The sequence below is a fragment of the Eurosta solidaginis genome, chromosome 5, assembly GCF_040869045.1.
Source record: "Eurosta solidaginis isolate ZX-2024a chromosome 5, ASM4086904v1, whole genome shotgun sequence".
NCBI lineage: Eukaryota > Metazoa > Arthropoda > Insecta > Diptera > Tephritidae > Eurosta > Eurosta solidaginis.
Window position 1 is genome coordinate 272,472,725 of NC_090323.1, and position 13,218 is coordinate 272,485,942.

At 33.5% G+C, this 13,218-nt stretch overlaps 2 protein-coding genes across 9 annotated transcripts in view; one reads left to right on the forward strand and one right to left on the reverse strand.

Moving 5' to 3' along the window:
- The window catches only part of LOC137253563 (uncharacterized), a 155,271-nt gene extending 150,328 nt beyond the window's left edge, over positions 1–4,943 (forward strand). For 6 of the 8 annotated variants that reach the window (XM_067790744.1, XM_067790745.1, XM_067790747.1 and 3 more), the window contains 4 exons: positions 61–216; positions 4,091–4,256; positions 4,318–4,507; positions 4,586–4,943. In XM_067790744.1, the coding sequence (XP_067646845.1) occupies positions 4,125–4,256; positions 4,318–4,507; positions 4,586–4,875 (612 nt within the window). In that variant the 5' untranslated portion in view covers positions 61–216; positions 4,091–4,124 and the 3' untranslated portion in view covers positions 4,876–4,943. The remainder of the gene's footprint in view (positions 1–60; positions 217–4,090; positions 4,257–4,317; positions 4,508–4,585) is intronic. The other 2 variants (XM_067790743.1, XM_067790746.1) reach the window with 2 other exon arrangements.
- Positions 4,944–5,171: 228 nt separating this feature from the next.
- LOC137254415 (protein ref(2)P-like) lies at positions 5,172–6,505 on the reverse strand. The gene is made up of 3 exons (XM_067792043.1): positions 6,437–6,505; positions 5,919–6,309; positions 5,172–5,853 (listed from the first exon to the last, which is right to left on the reverse strand). Exons 1-3 carry the CDS (start codon positions 6,503–6,505, stop codon positions 5,702–5,704), a joined length of 612 nt encoding a protein of 203 aa, XP_067648144.1. The 3' UTR covers positions 5,172–5,701.
- Between the last annotated feature and the right edge of the window lie 6,713 nt (positions 6,506–13,218).

Genomic DNA, 13,218 nt, shown 5'->3' on the forward strand with positions numbered 1-13,218 from the left:
TTCGTTTCACGTTTGCTTATTGTGCTTTATTGCTCACAACTACTGAAATTGGCAAAGAAGATCTTATCCTTTACTTCGTATTAATTATATTAGCTGTTACAATTTTTTCTCCTAATGTATGGACAACGACATTATCACGTTATATTTGGATTTTACGCTCAATCTCAATATCAATTTATGATTTTAACTCCAGCATCTACCTGCCCTGAACATTTGGTAAGCTTTTTTGTTCAAAATTTAATATTTTTTTAAAAATAGTACATATTTTTTTTTTCTTCGTTGTCTAAACCTTTCGTTGAACCAATTTATAAACAGAATATTCAATATATATTTTAATACAAATTATTGATAAAATTATTAAATATATACAAAAATGTAATTAATTTTTCTAAATTATAGTTTCGTTAAGTACATTTTAATTATGTACACTCCTTCTCCAGTTTATTTTGAAAAATATTTATACACAATCATTATCATTTTACAACAACGACATACAAACTCCACAATACAAATTCATATTTAAATAATAACCTCATTTTCAATTCGAAAATAACACAAAACACTACAAAACAAAGCAATAACTTTGATTTTTAAAATAAAATCAAACACATTTTTACAATTTAAAAAATCTAAAGAATTCTTAAAATAATTTCTATCGACATATTTTGCAAATATCAATTATTTCATATTGAAATTAAAATCATATTAAACTAAAATCATATTAAACTCATTAACATGACACGACACGAAATCGCTTCGCAAGGCCGTCGGTTCTATGTACCGGAGCGACTCAGGATTTTTCCCGACCAAGGACTGCCATTTCAGTGTAACCCCATTTAATTTGTTGCATCCCTCCCACAAATTGTCATCCTCCCAGCAGCTCCTTTGCAGCGGGACTGCTCCATATTCTCTTGCTCCGGGAAGGTATCGAACCCAATCCGGGTCCGTCTCCTGACCCCGGTCCGGAGAAATGGTTTTGCTGCATCTGCCGGAAAAGAATCTTTTTAGGACGGTCATACTCTTGTCAGTGTGTCTCGTGTAAGTGATGGTTGCATCGCACAGGTTGTTCTGGGCTAGACCCCAAAACCAGACGTCCACGTAACTTCTATAAATCTTTTGTGGCTCCTTGCTGTTCACGTCCTAGGACGTCCCGTAGTCTGCGCCTTAGCGCCCCCTCCCCCACTACCTTCTAGCAGCCCGCTGCTCAGCAAGCCACAACAAGTACCCGCTGTTGCTCGGGCCCCACGGCGCCACCAACTCACGCGGCTGCTCCCACTCATACCTACAATCTCCGTAGTAGAGTCGGGAGCAATTCCAAGCATCAGCCCCTGCCCCCGTCTTCTTCCCCCCTCTTTTCCGGCAGCAATTGTGTAGGTCAGGGAAACAGACTCTTAGTCCCTACCTCCCTTTGCACCGTTTGCCAGCACAGAATATATACGTTTGCGACATCCGCCCAATGCAGCTCCTGCCATGGACGGTGCCACTTTCCTAGATGTTCTGGTCTCCGCGACGGGTTTCATTGCACCATGTTTTCAGGCCGCATGCCCAAATACACCGGGTACCCCAATGCCTGCCCAAGGACGTCTAGTCCCAGGGCCTTAACAGCAATTGCGTTCTGGCCTTCCACAACCCAGGCGTAGTCACCCGTCACTTACTCCCAGAGTGACGACGTCGCTCCCTATGCACTTCAGAATTTTGCAACTAAACACGTGTTTGTTGTTGTATGTTTGCCTGTTGTACCTGTGTGATTAATTTGTTTCTTGTAAACAAGTTTTAAAGGCTCGAATATTGTGTCAGAAATTGTGTTTATCTGTTCGTTTATTATTCTACCGTCGAATGTTTTCTGTTTGTATGTTTCCATGTTTTCGAGTACGTTGGCGGCCTTTTGCTGGTATGTGAAGAGCACTAACTGTTTTATTGATGTTTGCTGGGGAACATTCATTCTTGACCATGTGATTCTCGAAGTTAGACTCGAGTCTAATGTTTGGATTCCATCTTTAGATCGAATTGAAATCATAACAGATTTTGAAAAACCGATTTCTATAAATAAGTTACAAAAATGCTTAGGTATGGTAAATTACTATCACAGATATATTAAAATGTTAGCAACAGAACTTAGTCCTCTGCATGAAATGTTAACACCCACCACATGCAATTAAAAACAAACTCAAACAATTAAATTGGACAAATGAAGTCACAACAGCTTTCGAAAATGTTAAAAAAATGTTTGCTAAAAATAATTTTCTTACACATTTCGACAAAAATGGTACTTTATCATTAGCAGTAGATGCATCAAATGTTGCTATTGGAGCAGTTCTTCAACAAACTAGCAATAATATACTAGAACCCTTAGCTTATTTTTCAAGAAAATTAACTACAACAGAATCTAAATATTCAACATTTGATCGTGAAGTTTTGGCAACTTATAATTCAATTATACGTAATCTTGAATATATTGCTCAATTTACAAATGATATTCAATATATACGTGGAAAACACAACATAGTTACCGACACACTTTCCCGTATTCCAGAAGTAAATGCAATTTCAACTCAAGATATAAATTTATAAACTTTATATAAAGAACAACAAACTGATACATTTTTACAAAAAACCATTTCTGATCAAAATTCTAAAAATAATTTAAAAGTAATTCATATTACAATTATTAATTTAAATATATGGTGTGATGTTTCTCTACAACTTTTTCGACCTTATGTTCCACATTCTATAAGTAGAATTATATTTGACAAAATTCACTCATTATCACATCCAAGTATGAGAACAAATAGAAAATTAATTCAAAATAAATATTATTGGCCTAGCATGCATAAAGAAATTAACGATTTGACTTCATTTTGCATCAATTGTCAAAAATCCAAAATTTCAAGACATACTAAATCTCCTATTCAAAAAATTCAAATACCATCAGGTCGTTTTGAACATATTCATATGGATATTGTTGGACCTCTTCCTGTTTCAAATGAAAATTGTTATATTTTAACTATTATTGACAAATTTTCACGTTGGCCTGAAGCTTATCCACTTAAAGACATTTCAACAAATAATATAGTAAACACTTTTATTCAAAATTATATACCACGATTTGGTATACCATTGAATATTACAAGGTTCACTATTCACCTCAAAATTTTTTGCGGAATTAACTAAACTTTTAGGTTCTCATAAAATTCATACATCTCCTTACCATCCCCAAGCAAATGGCATGACAGAGAGATTTCATCGAACTTTAAAAGCAGCAATTATAGCATCAAACGACTCGATTCATTGGTCTGACATTTTACGATTCATTTTACTTGGTTTACGAACTTCTATTAAAGAAGATTTAAAATGTTCATCTGCTGAACTTGTTTATGGCCAAACACTTAGAATACCTGGTGAATTAATTATTTCAAATAGTAATAAAGAATATGATTTTTCTAATGACGCTCTTCGTAAAATAAGAGAATATTTTTCGCTTGTTCGTTCTAAAGTTTTTCATCATAACAAAGAAAATTTTTTCGTTCCTAAACAATTAGAAAATTGTGAGTATGTTTTTGTTAAAGTTCTTCGTAAATCTAATTTAGAATCACCTTATGAAGGACCTTTTAAAGTTATCTCTAAGAAACATAAAACATTTACAATTCAATACAAAAATACTATTAAAAATATTTCAATTGATTTACTTAAACCAGCAAACATACTTATTAACACTAATTTAAATACAAATACATTAAACAACAAAAAACAAAAAAGGTTACATTAAATATTAATTAATAATTTTTTTGTTTAAAATTTTCTTGGAGGGGGAGTAAATATAGTGTTTACTACTTTGTATTCTTTACTTGAATTTTTAAAATAATTTTTAATTGAGTTTTCGTGTTAACTTAAAATTTTTGAATAACTTCAAAAAAAGAAAATTCTAATTAGTTTGAAAATATCTAAACTCAAAAATAAACAAAAATAAATTTTATATTGCAAACCAAAATAAAAGTTTTTTTTTTAAATATCAACTTGAATGTTGATATACCTTTATCCATATATTTTTTCCAGTGAAACAATAAGCACTATTATTTTGCAATCTAAACAGCTCAGAAACTCTCATACTGCGCACATTAAACATCATGGTCATAAGTTATACCTGGAATCTTGCAAATCAATGCTTTATCCTGGCTGTGACGATATGTATGTCGGTAAAATGTGCCGAGTTGAAATTCCAAAAGAAAGCCACACACGGTTTCCTCTGCACACTGGGAGTGAGTAATGAAAAACAATTAGTTTAAAATAAACTGTTATGATTAATTACTATTTACCTAGTTTGTATTTTTATCGGCTGAGGGTATGATGGTTCATTGCAACAACAATTGGTTAACACGTTCTTTACATCCAGATACAAAGACAACATTATACTTTTATCTGCAATTAATGGGCGGTCTTTTGGGTGTAGCCGGCACCCTGCAGAAAATCCCAAAAAAACATCATTTTCTCTCCTGGCGTGGCAAATTGGGTAAGTGGGGTTAGATCGAAATCTATTCTTCGTTTGTTGTATCCTAATGTTTTTATAACTGCTTCTCTCGTTTGTTAGGTTTAGCCGCATGCGTGTTCTTTGTGATAAATTGCCTTTCCGGCATATTAAGCCTTTACTCTTGCAGTTATCGGCAATTAGTGTCGCCTGTTGTTAATGATTTTATTCACAACTTTCTGGGACTCTTAACTTTCTTTACGGCTAAGCTGGCCCAATATACTGGCTATAATACAGGTTTCTTTCGGCGAAATTTAAAAAAGCATGACAAATTTTATAAATATTTAACGGCTACAACTTTAGTGATAACTATATGGGAGCCTTTCCGAATTTTTATGGCAAAACTTTTTTGAGTTGAATTTATTTTTTAAGATACATGTATGCAGTTTATTATGTAGAGGATTTATAAATTATTGTGTTATTTAATATAGAATATACAAGTATTTTTGTAAATATTGATTGCTCCTTTTTTATGAGATGTTGGTAAGTATGTTTTACTTACGTAAGTTACGTCGCTATGGACAACGAGGAAATCGAGTATTGAAATGTATTGAAATTTACTCGACAATTAGTTTTGTGACTTTGCTCTTCGCTCATTAACATCAAATTGTGTGAACGAAGTCATTTCGAATAATCTGCAACCTTCAAATTTATTTCATTTCATTTATTTTGCATAAAATATTTATTCCATTACATTGCAGTTTTCATATACATATTCATTGTTTATATTTATAATTGAGACAAATTCTCTAGCTGAATAATAAAAACCATTCATATAATATATTATACATTATACAAACGTTCATACGTTTGCAATGCAATGTATTTTTTTCATATTTAAAGGTATGTTTGCATATGTAAATATTCGTTTAAGGCATAAAAGGAAAACAAAAAATATATATTTAAGTCTAAATAAAATATTTCAATGTGAAAAAAAAGAAAAAGCGAAAGGAGGATGATGCAGAATAAAAGTCGAAATGGTATGACTTCCATGTATAAGAACCAAAATTAGAAGGGAATGGTAAGCCCAATCAGAATCATCAATCATCTTGTTTGCTTGTAGTGCAGATAAATCGTTTCAACGAAGAAAACGAGAGCATACAGTTCAGGTTAATGAAAAGTTATTAAAAAGACCCCTAAATATTATAAAGATTAATGAATTTATATAAAAGCTTTAATTTAATTGTTGCTTTGATTATTTGCTGGCGACATCAAATCCAATGCTGCCGAAATATTTCCATTGACTGATTCCAGTAGTTGTGTCAGCCATCCGCCTTCATTGCTGAAACCCATAGCCATCATGGCATGTATAGCTTTATTAATACTAGCATCTGTGATGGAAACGAAATTATTTGATCAAATAAAATATATAGCACTTACTTTAATCACCCTTTACCTTTATGATATACGATGCTAGAGATCTGAGTTGTTTTAGGTGTAGCGCCAGTACTACCAACTCTAGGCGATTCATATGGGTTTTGCCTAGGTAAATTAAGAATGTCGGCAATTTTAAGTTTTCTTTCAGTATTGTGAACAATTTTTTCCTTAGCCATATGATTTTTCAAGTCTTCACTAAGCTGTTCAAAGCTTTTTTCAGCAATGTTGTCAGCCATTTTGGTTTCAGTAACTGGTGTTGTGGCTGGAGTTGCAGTTGTTTCTACAGCTTCGGCTGCAGGTGTTTCAATTTTTTCTATGGAGTCGGTCGAGGTTGAGGCTGAAACATTTGTCAAATTTATGGTCGATTCAGCTGGTTGCCTGTCGATCAACTGGCAATCACTTTCCACACTCTGAGTACGTTCACAATATCGATCGTGTCGTTATCTTCATCTGTAATGAAAAAATGAAGAAAGAAACTATGCACATCTCAAACTTTTTTTCGGTTAAGTAAATTAACACACACGTATGCGCACGTACATGTATTTGTAAAGGCTTCAATTTAGTATTGTAATTTAAATTATGTACTTTAATTGTGTAGCATTTCATTTGAGCGTACCTATTTGGTTACAAGCAAATGTGATATATCAGGGGATATGGCCATATAACTACAGGCTACAGGTAAGTGTGGGTGAAATAGAATCAACTACTGAGTTCTGCTGGAACTTCACCCCAGCGGGTTAGGGGGCTTAGAATATACCTGCGGTAGGTATGCCTGTCGTAAGAGGCGACTAAAATACCAAATTAATTCAAGGGGGTTGTGTAGCGCAACCCTCTCAAGGAGTCGCCAGCGCAATATATAGCTCCTCCATCCCAATTGGCCACCTAACCTACCCGCATCGAATCGTTTCATTGACCATTGAGGCTCTGGCGACTCCAATTTCCTCATGGAAGTAGGGGGTGGGGAGGGCGGTACGGCCTAGAAAGTTTAATGTGGTCACATAAATCGTTCCCGAAATGGTCGGGCTAGTACCTTGTTGGTGCTTTTTTACCGGAACGTGCCGGATCTATATCCGGCAATGGGCCATCAACATCGATAACACTCCCTTTATCGTTAATACAACAACAACAACAACAACAACAACAACATATCCATCATATAACCGCACTTCTTATATTGCCCTACAATATTCTTTATTGCCAATGAAACACAAGAGGTACGACACTTCCATAAAGAGTATGCTTGATGCACTAAATTGGTTGAGTGTGAAACAGTTGATATTTTACCATAGTATGAAATTTGTATTTTATATCAAGCATGGTAAATTACCAGCCTACCTAAGTGAAAAACTTGTTTATGTGAATGAAACCCATTCTTACATAATCAGGGAAAATAATAATTTTAGATTACCTCTTCTCAAAACAAAAATGGACAAGCAAAATATATTTTACAAAGGCCTGAAATGTTTTAATGAACTACCTAATCATGTTAAAAATTGTGAAAACTTACGTGGACAAACGATGGACAAACGAATGGCATTTGGTTTTTTCAATTACTCGTAAATGGAGGTGCCAACTTCACACACGATTTTTGTTTTTTTGAAATAACTTTTTAACAAAAGGTGGACAAACGAAAATTTTTCCTGGACAAACATGGACAAACGATGGGCAAACGAATGGCATTTGGTTTTTTCAATTACTTGTAAATGGAGGTGCCAACTTCACACACGATTTTTGTTTTTTTGAAATAACTTTTTAACAAAAGGTGGACAAATGAAAATTTTTCTTGGACAATCGTGGACAAACGAATGGCATTTGTTTTTTTTAATTACTTGTAAATTGAGGTGCCAACTTCACCCACGATTTTTGTTTTTTTGAAATAACTTTTTAACAAAAGGTGGACAAACGAAAATTTCTCCTGGACAAACATGGACAAACGATGGGCAAACGACGGACATACGATTTAGCACAATAAAGCGAAACAAAAATTTTTTTGGGTTTTTTGGAAAAAAAAAATGTTTTTGTTATAACTTTTTAACAAAAGGTGGACAAACGAAAATTTTTCCTGGACAAACCTGGACAAACGAATGGCATTTGGTTTTTCTAATTACTCGTAAATGGAGGTGCCAACTTCACACACGTTTTTTGTTTTTTTGAAATAACTTTTTAACAAAAGGTGGAAAAATGAAAATTTTTCCTGGACAATCGTGGACAAACGAATGGCATTTGTTTTTTTTTAATTACTTGTAAATGGAGGTGCCAACTTCACACACGATTTTTGTTTTTTTGAAATAACTTTTTAACAAACGGTGGACAAACGAAAATGTTTCCTGGACAAACATGGACAAACGATAAGCAAACGACGGACATACGATTTAGCACAATAAAGCGAAACAAAAATTTTTGTTGGGTTTTTTCGAAAAAAAAAATGTTTTTGTTATAACTTTTTAACAAAAGGTGGACAAACGAAAATTTTTCCTGGACAAACGTGGACAAACGATTGACAAACGAATGGCATTTGGTTTTTTTAATTAGTCGTAAATGGAGTTGCCAACTTCACACACGATTTTCGTTTTTTTGAAATAACTTTTTAACAAAAGGTGGACAAACGAAAATTTCTCCTGGACAAAGATGGACAAACGATGGGCAAACGACGGACATACGATTTAGCATAATAATGCGAAACAAAAATTTTTTTGGGTTTTTTCGAAAAAAAATGTTTTTGTTATAACTTTTTAACAAAAGGTGGACAAACGAAAATTTTTCCTGGACAAAAGTGAACAAACGAATGGCATTTGGTTTTTTTAATTACTCGTAAATGGAGGTGCCAACTTCACACACGATTTTTGTTTTTTTGAAATAACTTTTTAACAAAAGGTGGACAAACGACAATTTTTCCTGGACAATCGTGGACAAACGATGGACAAACGAATGGCATTTGGTTTTTTTAATTACTTGTAAATGGAGGTGCCAACTTCACACACGATTTTTGTTTTTTTGAAATAACTTTTTAACAAAAGGTGGACAAACGAAAATTTTTCCTGGACAAACATGGACAAACGATGGGCAAACGAATGGCATTTGGTTTTTTTAATTACTTGTAAATGGAGGTGCCAACTTCACACACGATTTTTGTTTTTTTGAAATAACTTTTTAACAAAAGGTGGACAAATGAAAATTTTTCTTGGACAATCGTGGACAAACGATGGACAAACGAATGGCATTTGGTTTTTTTAATTACTTGTAAATGGAGGTGCCAACTTCACACACGATTTTTGTTTTTTTGAAATAACTTTTTAACAAAAGGTGGACAAACGAAAATTTTTCCTGGACAAACATGGACAAACGATTGACAAACGAATGGCATTTGGTTTTTTTAATTACTTGTAAATGGAGGTGCCAACTTCACACACGATTTTTGTTTTTTTGAAATAACTTTTTAACAAAAGGTGGACAAACGACAATTTTTCCTGGACAAACATGGACAAACGATGGGCAAACGAATGGCATTTGGTTTTTTTAATTACTTGTAAATGGAGGTGCCAACTTCACACACGATTTTTGTTTTTTTGAAATAACTTTTTAACAAAAGGTGGACAAATGAAAATTTTTCTTGGACAATCGTGGACAAACGATGGACAAACGAATGGCATTTGGTTTTTTTAATTACTTGTAAATGGAGGTGCCAACTTCACACACGATTTTTGTTTTTTTGAAATAACTTTTTAACAAAAGGTGGACAAACGAAAATTTTTCCTGGACAAACATGGACAAACGATTGACAAACGAATGGCATTTGGTTTTTTTAATTACTTGTAAATGGAGGTGCCAACTTCACACACGATTTTTGTTTTTTTGAAATAACTTTTTAACAAAAGGTGGACAAATGAAAATTTTTCCTGGACAAACATGGACAAACGATTGACAAACGAATGGCATTTGGTTTTTTTAATTACTTGTAAATGGAGGTGCCAACTTCACACACGATTTTTGTTTTTTTGAAATAACTTTTTAACAAAAGGTGGACAAACGAAAATTTTTCCTGGACAAACATGGACAAACGATTGACAAACGAATGGCATTTGGTTTTTTTAATTACTTGTAAATGGAGGTGCCAACTTCACACACGATTTTTGTTTTTTTGAAATAACTTTTTAACAAAAGGTGGACAAACGAAAATTTTTCCTGGACAAACATGGACAAACGATGGGCAAACGAATGGCATTTGGTTTTTTTAATTACTTGTAAATGGAGGTGCCAACTTCACACACGATTTTTGTTTTTTTGAAATAACTTTTTAACAAAAGGTGGACAAATGAAAATTTTTCTTGGACAATCGTGGACAAACGATGGACAAACGAATGGCATTTGGTTTTTTTAATTACTTGTAAATGGAGGTGCCAACTTCACACACGATTTTTGTTTTTTTGAAATAACTTTTTAACAAAAGGTGGACAAACGAAAATTTTTCCTGGACAAACATGGACAAACGATTGACAAACGAATGGCATTTGGTTTTTTTAATTACTTGTAAATGGAGGTGCCAACTTCACACACGATTTTTGTTTTTTTGAAATAACTTTTTAACAAAAGGTGGACAAACGACAATTTTTCCTGGACAAACATGGACAAACGATGGGCAAACGAATGGCATTTGGTTTTTTTAATTACTTGTAAATGGAGGTGCCAACTTCACACACGATTTTTGTTTTTTTCAAATAACTTTTTAACAAAAGGTGGACAAACGACAATTTTTCCTGGACAATCGTGGACAAACGATGGACAAACGAATGGCATTTGGTTTTTTTAATTACTTGTAAATGGAGGTGCCAACTTCACACACGATTTTTGTTTTTTTGAAATAACTTTTTAACAAAAGGTGGACAAACGAAAATTTTTCCTGGACAAACATGGACAAACGATGGGCAAACGAATGGCATTTGGTTTTTTTAATTACTTGTAAATGGAGGTGCCAACTTCACACACGATTTTTGTTTTTTTGAAATAACTTTTTAACAAAAGGTGGACAAACGAAAATTTTTCCTGGACAAACATGGACAAACGATTGACAAACGAATGGCATTTGGTTTTTTTAATTACTTGTAAATGGAGGTGCCAACTTCACACACGATTTTTGTTTTTTTGAAATAACTTTTTAACAAAAGGTGGACAAATGAAAATTTTTCTTGGACAATCGTGGACAAACGATGGACAAACGAATGGCATTTGGTTTTTTTAATTACTTGTAAATTGAGGTGCCAACTTCACCCACGATTTTTGTTTTTTTGAAATAACTTTTTAACAAACGGTGGACAAACGAAAATTTCTCCTGGACAAACATGGACAAACGATGGGCAAACGACGGACATACGATTTAGCACAATAAAGCGAAACAAAAATTTTTTTGGGTTTTTTCGAAAAAAAAAATGTTTTTTTTATAACTTTTTAACAAAAGGTGGACAAACGAAAATTTCTCCTGGACAAACATGGCCAAACGATGGGCAAACAACGGACATACGATTTAGCACAATAAAGCGAAACAAAAATTTTTTTGGGTTTTTTCGAAAAAAAAAATGTTTTTTTATAACTTTTTAACAAAAGGTGGACAAACGAAAATTTTTCCTGGACAAACCTGGACAAACGAATGGCATTTGGTTTTTTTAATTACTCGTAAATGGAGGTGCCAACTTCACACACGATTTTTGTTTTTTTGAAATAACTTTTTAACAAACGGTGGACAAACGAAAATGTTTCCTGGACAAACATGGACAAACGATGGGCAAACGACGGACATACGATTTAGCACAATAAAGCGAAACAAAAATTTTTGTTGGGTTTTTTCGAAAAAAAAAAATGTTTTTGTTATAACTTTTTAACAAAAGGTGGACAAACGAAAATTTTCCCTGGACAAACGTGGACAAACGATGGACAAACGAATGGCATTTGGTTTTTTTAATTAGTCGTAAATGGAGTTGCCAACTTCACACACGATTTTTGTTTTTGTGAAATAACTTTTTAACAAAAGGTGGACAAACGAAAATTTCTCCTGGACAAAGATGGACAAACGATGGGCAAACGACGGACATACGATTTAGCATAATAAAGCGAAACAAAAATTTTTTTGGGTTTTTTCGAAAAAAAATGTTTTTGTTATAACTTTTTAACAAAAGGTGGACAAACGAAAATTTTTCCTGGACAAACGTGGACAAACGAATGGCATTTGGTTTTTTTAATTACTCGTAAATGGAGGTGCCAACTTCACACACGTTTTTTGTTTTTTATACTCAGTTGAGCAGAGCTCACAGAGTATATTAAGTTTGATTGGATAACGGTTGGTTGTACATATATAAAGGAATCTAGATAGATATAGACTTCCATATATCAAAATAATCAGGATCGAAAAAAATTTGATTGAGCCATGTCCGTCCGTCCGTCCGTTAACACGATAACTTGAGTAAATTTTGAGGTAACTTGATGAAATTTGGTACGTAGGTTCCTGAGCACTCATCTCAGATCGCTATTTAAAATCAACGATATCGGACTATAACCACGCCCACTTTTTCGATATCGAAAATTTCGTAAAACCGAAAAAGTGCGATAATTCATTACCAAAGACAGCTAAAGCGACGAAACTTGGTAGATGAGTTGAACTTATGACGAAGAATAGAAAATTAGTAAAATTTTGGACAATGGGCGTGGCACCGCCCACTTTTAAAAGAAGGTAATTTAAAATTTTTGCAAGCTGTAATTTGTCAGTCATTGAAGATGCCATGATGAAATTTGGCAGGGACGTTACTCCTATTACTATATGTACGCCTAATAAAAATTAGCAAAATCTTAGAAGGACCACGCCCACATTTAAAAAAAAATTTTTTTTAAGTAAAATTTTAACAAAAAATTTAATATCTTTACAGTATATAAGTAAATTATGTCAACATTCAACTCCAGTAATGACATGGTGCAACAAAATACAAAAATAAAAGAAAATTTCAAAATGGGCGTGGCTCCGCCCTTTTTCATTTAATTTGTCTAGGATACTTTTAACGCCATAAGTCGAACAAAAATTAACCAATCCTTTTAAAATTAGGTAGGGGCATAGATTTTATGATGCTAACTGTTTTCTGTGAAAACGGGCGAAATCGGTTAATGCCACGCCCAGTTTTTATACACAGTCGTCCGTCTGTCCTTCCGCATGGCCGTTAACACGATAACTTGAGTAAATTTTGAGGTATCTTGATGAAATTTGGTATGTAGGTTCCTGAGCACTCACCTCAGATCGCTATTTAAAATGAACAATATCGGACTATAACCACGCCCACTTT

Excerpts from the sequence above, each read along its gene's own strand:
- LOC137254415 (XM_067792043.1), bottom strand. The coding sequence starts at position 6,505 with ATGAAATGCTACACAATTAAAGTACATAATTTAAATTACAATACTAAA. Across the intron at positions 6,310-6,436 it reads TGAAGCCTTTACAAATACAT|AGTGTGGAAAGTGATTGCCA; the intron begins GTACGTGCGCAT and ends GAACGTACTCAG. Across the intron at positions 5,854-5,918 it reads TAGCATCGTATATCATAAAG|ATGCTAGTATTAATAAAGCT; the intron begins GTAAAGGGTGAT and ends TTTCCATCACAG.